At 31.7% G+C, this 11734-nt stretch overlaps 1 protein-coding gene and 1 long non-coding RNA gene across 2 annotated transcripts; both read right to left on the bottom strand.

The window, feature by feature from the left end:
• Positions 1-1537: 1537 nt before the first annotated feature.
• Positions 1538-2145, bottom strand: LOC131600496 (uncharacterized). The gene is made up of 3 exons (XR_009283158.1): positions 2053-2145; positions 1801-1957; positions 1538-1690 (listed from the first exon to the last, which is right to left on the bottom strand). It is a non-coding gene; the product is annotated as an uncharacterized LOC131600496 (long non-coding RNA).
• Positions 2146-8096: 5951 nt separating this feature from the next.
• LOC131596306 (NADP-dependent glyceraldehyde-3-phosphate dehydrogenase-like) lies at positions 8097-10843 on the bottom strand. The gene is made up of 8 exons (XM_058868919.1): positions 10565-10843; positions 10285-10478; positions 9902-10030; positions 9528-9647; positions 9306-9442; positions 8971-9126; positions 8362-8857; positions 8097-8280 (listed from the first exon to the last, which is right to left on the bottom strand). Exons 1-8 carry the CDS (start codon positions 10707-10709, stop codon positions 8167-8169), a joined length of 1491 nt encoding a protein of 496 aa, XP_058724902.1. The 5' UTR covers positions 10710-10843; the 3' UTR covers positions 8097-8166.
• Between the last annotated feature and the right edge of the window lie 891 nt (positions 10844-11734).

Genomic DNA, 11734 nt, shown 5'->3' with positions numbered 1-11734 from the left:
TCTAAAAAAAATCAGGAACAAAATTGAAATCACCAAAATTAAATTGTGTCTAAATAGCCTTTTGTAACTTCACGTTCCCGTTAACAATCAATATTTTGATCAGTAACTTCATGTTCCCGTTAATATTTAATATTTTGCTCAGTAACTTCGTTCTCGTTAATTTCAAAATATTTTGATCAGTAACTTCACGTTTCCGTTAATATTCAATATTTTGATCAATAACTTAGTGTTCATATTAATATTAAATATTTTAGTCAGTAACTTCAAGTTCCCGTTAATATTCAATATTGTGGTCAGTAACTTCATGTTCCCGTTAATATTCAATATTGTGATAAGTAACTTCATGTTCCCGTTAATATTCAATATTTGAATCAGTAACTTCCGGTTCCCGTTAATATTCAATATTGTGATCAGTAACTTCATGTTCCCGTTAATATTCACTATTTTGATCAGTAATTTCATGTTCCCTTAATATTCAATATTTTAATCAGTAACTTTAGGTTCTCGTTAATATTCAATACTGTGATCAATAAATTCATATTCCCGTTAATATTCAATATTTTAATCAGTAACTTCAGGTTTCCGTTAATATTCAATATTGTGATCAGTAACTTCATGTCTCTGTTAATAAAAAATATTTTAATCAGTAACTTCAGGTTCCCGTTAATATTCAATATTGTGATCAGTAATTTCATGTTCCCGTTAATATTCAATATTATGATAAGTAACTTAATGTTCCCGTTAATATTCAATATTGTGATAAGTAACTCCATGTTCTTATTAATAAAAAAATATTTTAATAAGTAACTTCAAGTTTCCGTTAATATTCAATATTGTTCAGTTAGGCAAATTTGGATACATCATTTATTTTAAATAAAAATGTTAAAAAAAGAAGAAAAAAATTAGATAAATAATTGATTATTTCGTATATAAAAATATTTAGATCAATAATATATATTCTCCCGTATACCATTTTTGGATTAAAAATATTTAATCATAAATACCATTTCTCGTATATTAAAATATTTAGATCAATAATATATTTTTTTTCGTATACCGACTACATTTTTATTTAGGTATCATTTACAAAAATATTCGGATCAATAGTAAATTTCGTACATAATAATATTTAGATCAATATTAATCTTTTTCCCGTATACCATTTTTGATTAAAAAATATTTGGGTCATAAATACCATTTTTCGTAAAAATAGATTCTTTTTCCGTATACAAATATTATTTTTGTTCAGGTATCATTTACAAAAATATTTGAATCAATATTAAATTTTCGTATATTAAAATATTTAGATCAATAATATATTTTTTTCCCGTATATCATTTTTGGATCAAAAATATTTGATCATAAATATCATTTCTCTTATATAAAAATATTTAGTTTCAATAGAGAAAATGCAGGGCATAAATTCGTTGATAACTTCAATGAGAACTTTATACCTATGCATAACAAATAAGATTTTTAATCATAAAGCTTTAGGAACCTAATATATTTACAAATGAAGTCAAAATTTGAACCTGTAAATTTCAGTTTCAGTATTGTGTTTGTTACTACAAACGTAGGGTGGTTGATTTCCTTTAGCTTTACTTGGACAAGCATGGCATGCTTGGTAATACCAACCTCCTTGAGAAGCTTTTACTTGAAGGATTTTAGCAACGGTGACACATTGATTGGTCTAAAAGGGGAGCCCGAATGACAACGTATTAGTGGGAATGATTTGTGACAGTGTTAAGCTTTCAAAGTTCAAATTAAGAGGGAAATATGATAAGTTAAAAAAGCACTCACAGCGGTAAGCTTTTTAACATCACTTAGTGGGAGAACCAAAGCCTTATACATAAATTTATCGTACGAGCTTAGTTGGGAGCTACCAGATGTCTGAGACAGTTGGGACATCGATGTCATACTCTGACCGGAAGTATCGGCTAAACATTGCTTTGGGATACTACCAACCAAAACATAAAACACAGTAGTAAGGAAATGGAACACAGTGGGATTGAATGGAAAACTTAAAAGTGAGACATTGGTATAGTCGCAAACCTGTTTAAGAACTCCTTAATTTCAGCGAGGTCATCATTGATGTGCAACGTTGTTACATTAAATGTATTTGAAACACATACAGGATATTTTCCTACAAAGAATGAAAAGTATAACATTTAAAAACAATGGTTAGTACCTCTAAAATTGTAAATGGAGAAAGGAAGATAAAATGGAGAATGCAAGAAAATGAGAAGGATATATACCTTCCTCTTTGACCTTTGCGAATTGCAAAACAATAACAATTGGTGAAGATAAATCTTTCCTTTGTTTATTGAAATCATGGAATTGCATTGCGTATCCCTCCCACAAAGTACAATTGAGAATGTTATTACTACATACATAAGAACACAATATCAGATAAAGGGATTTGAACAATGGCTATTGAATATTAAATTTGTTGACATACCATAAGTCCTTCAAGACTAAATTAATCTGTTGTTTCTTGTTTCCATCTTGAATTTGGGTGTAACCAATATCTGAAACCATTCCTATTACATCTAAGGATATAAAGCAACAGAGTTAAATATAAGATATATCAACATTGGTCTAAGTACAGGATAGCACACAAGTAGAATAATAAAAGTATAAAAAATACTGCAAACATATTAAAACATCTCTTTTCCATTTTCCAGTAAGAATATCAGCAACAGGTGTGAACTTAAGGGGCCTAGGAGGAATCTCATGCTTGTTTATGTCAGTCACAGATGTGCCGCCACTAAAAGTCAACACGAATTTGTGATCAGAAGGCTTGAACAACAGATCATTCAAGGATACTTGGAAGTTTGATACTGTAACCGTGCCATTGACCGTCAACAATGAATCGAAAGCTTGTTTATACATTGTAGGAACTCTACAATGTATATCAGATCCCTGAAATGCAAAAAACTTGAATTAAAACCTATCTTGTTAAATTAACATAACAATTCGTTTGGAAATAAGAATCCAATATTTGGCTGCAAATGTGGAATTGAATAGGTCAGTGAAACAAAAGCATAAGAAACGTGTTATGGTACTGAAAAACCAAAAAAGCCAACAAAACCGAAAAATATCATACTACCAATGAAAAGTTATTTTTCTCTTCTGCAAACTAATACAGAAACAAAACTTATATAACTAAATAAAACTCATAGGAAAGGAAATATATTTCACAATATAAATCATAAAGGGAAATTATTTTACAATAAAAGTCATAAACTCATAAACTTTAAAACTCATAAAGGAAAAGAAATAAAAAGCATTTATATTTGTTCGCAATAAAACTCAATAATAGAAAAACTCAGAAAGGAAAATAAATAAAACACAAAATAAATAAAACGTATAAACCAAAAATATTTCACATTTATAAAACATAGAAATCAAAACTGAGAAAGCATAACACATAAACTCAGAAACATAACTAAAAGCAAATCAAAATGAACAAATAGCAGGAAAAAAAAAGCAGAACACGAAAAATGTCTCACTTCTTTATCACACAAAAGCATCTCAAAAATGTTCCTTATTCTTGTTCACAACAGTCCATTTGTGATGGACTCTCACGGCTATTTTCCATAGCTCCTTTGTGTCATTAATGTCTTTCACCATCTCAAATGGTCTTGCCATTTTAGAAGTTCACAGCAACAGAAGAACAAAGTTGATGAGGAAGAACTGTTGTAGAGAAAGTGGTGATTTTTGGAGAGAGTATAAACGGGAAGAAAGGGAAAAGGAAGAGCAAGAGCAAGTTGGAAATGATAGAATCAGAAGGGACACAACCATTTAGGTTATTCTTGGGAGGCTAACAACTATCTCATGGGCAAAAGGGTTCCACCGTGAGAACTCGTTGGACAAATTGCAGAGCGGTGTACTGTTTTCAGAAAAGCAATTTTTTGAATGCTTCAAGGCTTTTTCAATGTACGTTTTGCAGAGTGGTGTACCTTTAATTATTTTTTAATGTACTTTGGAAAGAAACTTTATGCACCTTTATTGATTTTTCAAATATCCATCGGTTACTTTCTTTTAATTTTGACTTTTATGCATTTTCATAGTACTTTGAATACAACAATTGTAATTGGTTAAACCATTTTGTACTATCACTTGTAACATTTTGTCTCATTCTAACAATTAAATTCAAATTTCCTAGCCAAATGTAACAGCCCGTGTGTAAAGATATTTAACATGTAACCAATTGTACAATTTGGTTCCAAAAAGTAAATTTTAGACACATTCTGCCCCCAATTAAGTGAGGTGGGGGTAAAGAAGAGAGGTTAAATTTGAGTTTTCCAGAGCCATTTATTTTCTTATATTATAGATTTAAAAGAAGGGACTGAATATGCTAACGGAATAGTCTAAAAGGACTACATTGACATATTTTTTTTATTTAAGGGACTAAACAAAAACAGTAAATTAAATTAATGGACTAAAAAATGAATTAAACCTATTAATTTTGTAATTTATAATTATGAGTGTTGATAATTTCAAATCGAGGCAAAGGAATTGGTGTTGCATTACATCAACGTTCCGAGTGCGCTTATTCATTACATTTACACCGTTGAGAACTCTGTCAACAATTTTGTTGTTGGTGCCAGTTCTTCCCCCCTGGAGTGCTTCTAAAATCTCCAAACATAATTGTATCTATTTCACATAATTTCAACACAGTGAAATTATTCTAACACAGTGAAATTATAATTGTATCAATATTAATTTCACAACACATATTCACAGTCTCACTCACACCACAAATTTTGCTCCAAATATAGTTCATTAATTTCAAGTAAGGTTTACAACTAACTTGCAGACAAAATACATACATCAAATACATTGCTAATAACACTAAATTCAACTCTAAAGTTACAACCACAAACACCATTGACATCTTCAACCATCCTCTTCGGTTAACAAGTTCATTATTCAATCTAATTTTTTTACCTTTCAATCTCTTTCATCAACAATGTCTTCGGTCTAATTTTTTCTAGAACTCCAATTTTTTTCACAAAATTCAAATCCCGTCGGTCAAAAACACAATGCTCTTAAAAATAACATTCTCTCTTCTTGTGTCTTTTTAGTAGACATCTAACAAAGTCAAAAGCTTTGATTGTTTGACTTCAAACCACCATTAGAAATGTTTGACATTTTTCAAAAATAAAGATGAAATTGTATTAAGAAGATCCTAAAGTCCCACATTGGTTGGAGATAGAGCATTAAAAGAGTATATATAGAGGGACACTCCTCACCTTACCAACCGGTTTTGTAAGGATGAGTTAGTTCAAACTCTAATAAATTGAACCCGTGTAGAAACAAAACAGGGAAGAACAAAACTTGAAATGAAAATGGAGAAGAACAAAGCTTGAAACAAAAATGAGAAAGATGAAGATGGACAATTTTAGAAAATTAGGATGATCCTTAGAAATGACGAACTACATACGACCTAAAGTGTTTGAAACAAGATTAACATGTTTTATTTATGCATCGATGTGCTTGGAGGTACAATAATTGCATAAGGGTGTTGTTGAGCTATTTGATTTTGATGATGACAATACTATGGGGTGAAGTCTTTATCTGATAGGATGATCAAGTTGTGGTGCTTGGAGATCAAGATATCAAAACCTATCTTTGAAGGACAGCACCTATTGTCAAGTAGCATTCGGGGGAGTGAGTGAAAATCTTTGATCAAGCAATCTCTTTAAAGCTGATATCTTCTATGAAGCCTTATCAAGCCTCATCAAGTAGAAGAAATTAAATCCCATATGAAGTTCTAAATCATGGTTGTATCAAGTAATGAATCTTGAATATTCAGAGTTGTGAAAGAGAGAAAGTGTGAAAGCCTGCCTAGTTTATGTCGAGTGAGTTTTGTCTTGAATTACTAAGGCAAATTACACACACTTTCGAATGACTAGGAAAACCTCTATGATTTTATTAAAACTACAAGATTTTTTTGGCCTAGCTAATGGATTATAAACTCATTTTAATCAATTAAAATAGTTGTTACATGTCATAATCGATTAGCCCATTAGGATTAGTCAATTATCACTTTTCTAACCCTAATAATTGAGTATTAGATCTTCTAATCAATTAGTGACAACACCATTTAAAAATTTAATGAATTATCAATTATAAGCATTAAAAATTCCATGAATTATTTTTATTTTTGAGCATGCTTTGTCTTTGTCATATAAATAGATGGTTCATTTCTCGTTTCATTCACGCCATAAATTGTGTTTTTAGTACCCCTCTCTCTCCCTCTCTCTCTCTCTCTCCATTTTTGCTTTAGTGCTTTGAGAGTGAATTTTTACTTATGATGTAGTTTAGTTCTAGTGAGGGAAATTGTTGTAAGATCTCTCTTGTGAAAAGATCTTTTTGATTTAGAGATAAACCAATTAAAAAGCTCATGTTAGATTTGCGAGGTGAACCTGGTAATTCATTTGGTTTCCGAGATCTATTGGAAATCCATTTATAGATTGTAGTTGAGAGTGCAAGACCCTTAGACTCCACATGAACTTTAGGAGTTATCTCCAGTGGCCTTCGGGCAAGCCATCCTACTCAAGAGGTGGAAATAGTGAGGAAAGTAGTAATGGAGAGGGTAATGTTCAAGAAGAGAATGAAGAAGAACAAGAGGGGGAGAGTGAAGAAGATAAGGAAGGAAAGAGGAGTGAAGATGTGATTAGATTTTTGCCACACCTTGACCACCTGCACTAAATTTTATTTGTTTTATTAGTTAAGTCTATTACTTGTGGAATAATTTATATGTTTATGTATTTTACTAACAATGTCATAGATAAGAGGAATTTGGACATATTGGTTATTTTGTATGAAGTATGTGAGCATACCAAGTTCCCAAAACATCTGAGTATTTGTTAGGACCTCAATTCCATTGAATGTTGTTCGCATGTGTTTTTAGCAAACAATCACGAGTTTAGTTTAATTGTGAGATTAACTCCAAAAATCTTGAAAGCAATTTGTGCAAAATAAATGTACAAGAAAAAGTGTTCGCGAATTGAACGTAAATGTTTGTATGAAGATAAAATGGACACAAACTTTATTTGGAGAAAAGCTTGGATAAAAGTAATGAATAAAAAACGCAATAGATGACATTAAACATAAATGTTTTAATTAAGGAAACATGAAAACAATAAAGGAAAGGGACGCAAACCCATACATGTTCCTCACAAATTGTTTCGCTTACGGTGTTGAATACAATGCATGAATCTGCTATTTATACTAATTTATAGATACCCGTTTTCGACAATTTATTCCTAGAAAATGGACACGTAACAATAACATGAAATTCAGTTTTCTGAAGCACCTCCATGTTGTCAGAATTTGCAAACGGCTGAAAACCACTATCCCACGTTTGTAACTGCTCCAACCAGATAGCTGTCTTGTTGAATGTGATTTGTGAAAATCTCTACTGCTGAGACAATTTCTTGCAAGTCTTTAGATTCCAAATTATCCTAAGTCCTTGATGTTTGTCGAATGCTTCAACTTTGACATTTTATCGAAAGATCAGTTAGATCTGTTGTGATTCTTCCAAAGCATGTTCATCACGTTAGTCAAAACACTCTAGTCAGCGTGGTTGTTCCAGTCAAAACTTGTCACTAAATACTCTTTAACACTTAGTATTTTCTCAAAGTATTCATTATTGACTTTTCCTTAGTTAGTATTTTCTCAAAGTATTCATTATTGACTTTTCCTTAGTTAGAATTTCCAGGTCAACAAATGCATGTGACTTTTTATGAATGTGTATTGAAATATAAACAAGTACAACGGGTGAATGATGAAAGTTGCAAGAAAACCCTCACAACGAGATGTATGGTGCACTAAGCGAGGTTTGCTTCCTTAAACATAAACAGAATATGAATTTACAACTGAGTGCAATCCTTTTTAGAAGTCGATTACTTTAGGTTGAATTAGACCAAATATAATAGTATGCCTCTAACCCACCTCATTCTTGAATTGACTCGACGTTGAAAGTGTTTTCAATACAGTCAACATGTAACAAAACTCATTTATATGCAATGATTCCTCAAAAAGATCATCAAATATTCACTTTATTAAACTAACCTAAAGCATAGTAAATTGAAAGATCCTCTTATCATATTGAAAATTATTACTTTGACTAAATATTTATTAAGCATCTCATTCTCATCCCATAGTATAAGAAGGTTTTGGTAAGTTGATTATTGTGGTCTTAACTTTGGTCATCATGCTGATGCTATTGGTGATTCCTTGAGAACCAATTCCACTCTCCTTCAAACCCTGCAACAAATCATAGTTTCAGAAACCTTTTATTATTCTTTCTTGTTAAGCAAGTAAAGGATTATATAATTAGAATTTCACCTGAAATGGGAAGTGATCGGGTCCACGAGCTGGTGCTGAGTTAATTTGAACCGTTCCAGTCTCCATTGCATCGCTTATTAGTATCGCTTTGTTTATGTCTTTTGTAAACACGCATCCCTGAAGGCCGAAATTGCTAGCGTTACAATGGAAAATTCCTTCTTCAACAGAATTTATTCTGATAACAGGCAAAACTGGTCCGAACGGTTCTTCCCATGCTATCCTCATATCGGGACGGACATTATCCAACAGCAATGGCCATATGAGATTTCCTTCCCTTCTGTATTCTTGACAGAATGTTGCTCCTTTCTTTTTAGCATCCATTACCAGTCCTTCAATAAAGTTGGCAGAGGACTCAGTGATTACCGGTGTGATATCGCAGTCATCCTCAGGAGGACCGACGGTTAATTTTGCCACTTTATCATTTATTTTCTTTACAAGCGTGTCTGCAACCGATTCCATGACCAAAGCAACCTTTACTGCTGTGCATCTTTGACCACTGACATAGCATCAACGAAGTTTTGAGCGGAACTATAAGTTTGCGTGTCCAACCGACACTCGAGGAAATCATTAATAATGATGGTACGATTACGATATATGATCTATTGTTACCTGTAGGAGAATCCTCCTTTTACAATGTTAGCAGCTACCAAATCCAAGTCAGCGTCTTCAAGAACAATGCAAGCATCTTTTCCACCTAGCTCCATTTGAAGAGGAATCATTGCAGACTTCTTTGATATTGCTATTCCAGTGTCACCGCCCGTAAAACTAAGAATAAATGCATCAAAATTACTAATAGAAGACACACTCAGGGATATTTTGTAAACTCGATATATTCAGAAACTATAGTGACAACGCTTCATACATTTAGGGACCAAAATAACAGTTTACGCTATAAAAACCAACACAAAGTGGCCGATAAAGATAGCCGATGAAGTGAATACTACCTTATGCAATTCACACCCGGATGCATTGTAAGAAAGTCACCAATCTCAGAACCCTTTCCTGTCACACAATTAATAAGACCTTTGGGGAAGCCGGCCAAATGAAAGCAGTGCACCATATGTAGTGCAGCGACAGCACCCTATTCGAAATGGTGAAACATATCAGAAATATTTTTCCACAAATATAATTATTAACATGTATATGCTTTATGAATAATTGTATACCTGTGTTGGAGGTTTAAGAACAATGGAGTTTCCAGAAATAAGAGCTGGAGCAATTTTCGAAACAGCTAGATTGACAGGATAATTAAAAGGTGGAATAGCTAAAACAACTCCAAGTGGAATCTGCACACGCAAAACTTTCTTGTGAGGAAATTTAAAATTAAAACCTATGAAGCACGGACGCTGATATGATCATCAGACACGACACCGACACTGATAATAATTTGAAAAATGAATAAATTTAACGTAATCACAAGTCTCGGACATAGACATGAACACGGACAATGCCTTTTTTCAGAGGTGTCGGTGCTACATAAGTTAAAACTTGCTTAGTTTAGTTTAGTTACATGACCATATAAAAAGTATGATCCACTCACCTTTGAAGTGAGACAATATTTGGTTCTTTCATTTCCTGGAAAACTATCAGAAACCAGAAATTTTCCTTCACCAAGAAATCTCACCCCTTCCTCAGCACAATATGATATCAAATCCCCTGATCTAACAACCTACATATATCAAAGTCATTGCATGAAGATCCATAAAAACAGTCTGTTACCATGAAAACGGCCACGACAAAACGGTATTGGAAGGTGGAAGGTGCCGATACTGATACCGCTATTCACCATTTTTATGATGAAAAAGAAATTATGGTTAATTCACACCACGACCACGATAACCGCAATCAGTATTGCATCACATGTATCGACCGAAAGCCTTTACTCAGACCGCAAACCACAAATATTAAAGTTTTTATACATACTTCAGTGACAGCATCCTTGGCTGGTTTTGCAATCTCCTTAACAAGACATTCAGCAATAGGGGCTTTGTGTTCCTTCAATATTGCAGCAGCCTTGTGAAGCAACTCAGCTCTTTTCCAAAGTGGAGTCTTAGCCCATAACTTCTGAGCAGTTTTTGCTGATTCTATGGCCTTGTTAACCTCTTCCTGTGTACAAGCTGTTTCTCATTTGCATTAAAATGAATTATCAATCTTCTAAATGGTTAACAAAAAAAAAATTCAACAATATAATATTGTTGTGTACCTTGGACCTTGAAATGGATTTTTCTAGAGGTTGGATTGATGATAGGAACAAATTTTCCAGAAGAAGATTTGTTCCACTGGCCATCTGAGTAGTAGTTAAAAACATCACCATCTATAATCTCTGCAAATGTGCCACTTCCTGCCATTTTTTTGTAGTGATTATTTGATTATACAGTTTGGACTTTATAGATGGATGATATATGATAGATATGTGTCCAAAACTATATAGATACACGTGGTTTCTTATTACTGTGTTGTGTATTGATTAGAGTCATAGTTTTGGATTTGTTTATAAATAAATCTGTTATGTGACAGGTATTAGAAACCTGTGTTCTATTATACCGGCTCATTGAATTGTTGTAGATGTATTACTATTTTAGAGTTGTTAGTCCAACAGAAGTTAATATATTAGTACCTAAATAAAAAATTTCTTCGGGTAGAATGAAAAATAATTTACAAAAAGAGTTGGTCAAATACCTTGTGGTATGATTCTTGAAATTGAAATTAGGGTGGATAAATTTCAACCCACCAATTGAAATTGACTAATTTATTATTTGTTTTATTCATCTACTAGCATAATACCCGTGCGTTTGCACGGGTAAATTTATTTAATATAATATAAATTTAAAATTAGTTATTTAATTATAAAATGAATAATAATAATATAAATTCAATTGTGTTTGAATAATCATACAAAAAGAAAAAAAGTTCGTAAAATGAAAAAAGGAAAAAAAAATTGTTGATAGTGACTTATGAGAAAATTAAAAATTTTGACATTTGAAAATAAGAATTTTGTGTCTTAAATAAAGACAATTTTTAATTGAGATAAAATATATATTTTGCTGATAGTGGTCTGTGAATAAAAGAGAAATTTAGACATTTAAAAATAAAAATTTTATACTTCAAATAAAAATAATTAATTATTAAAATAAAATAAGTATTTTATTGATACTAACATATGAGAAAATAGTATAATAGATATTTTATATGTTCCTAATAGATGTTATATGTTCATAAAAGTAGATACTATATTGTACTATTTGAGAAATAAAGACAATTGTTAATTAAAATAAAATATATATTTTATTGATAGTGGTCGGTGAATAAAAGAGAAATTTAGATATTTAAAAATAAAAATTTTGAACTTTATTTTAATAATTAGTTATTAAAA

The sequence above is a fragment of the Vicia villosa genome, linkage group LG4 (genome assembly GCF_029867415.1).
Source record: "Vicia villosa cultivar HV-30 ecotype Madison, WI linkage group LG4, Vvil1.0, whole genome shotgun sequence".
In the NCBI taxonomy this organism is placed as follows: domain Eukaryota; kingdom Viridiplantae; phylum Streptophyta; class Magnoliopsida; order Fabales; family Fabaceae; genus Vicia; species Vicia villosa.
This window is presented reverse-complemented; position numbering and strand designations above follow the sequence as displayed.

Excerpts from the sequence above, each read along its gene's own strand:
- LOC131596306 (XM_058868919.1), bottom strand. The coding sequence starts at position 10,709 with ATGGCAGGAAGTGGCACATTTGCAGAGATTATAGATGGTGATGTTTTT. Across the intron at positions 8,858-8,970 it reads AAAGGAGGATTCTCCTACAG|TGGTCAAAGATGCACAGCAG; the intron begins GTAACAATAGAT and ends ATGCTATGTCAG. Across the intron at positions 8,281-8,361 it reads CCGATCACTTCCCATTTCAG|GGTTTGAAGGAGAGTGGAAT; the intron begins GTGAAATTCTAA and ends GATTTGTTGCAG.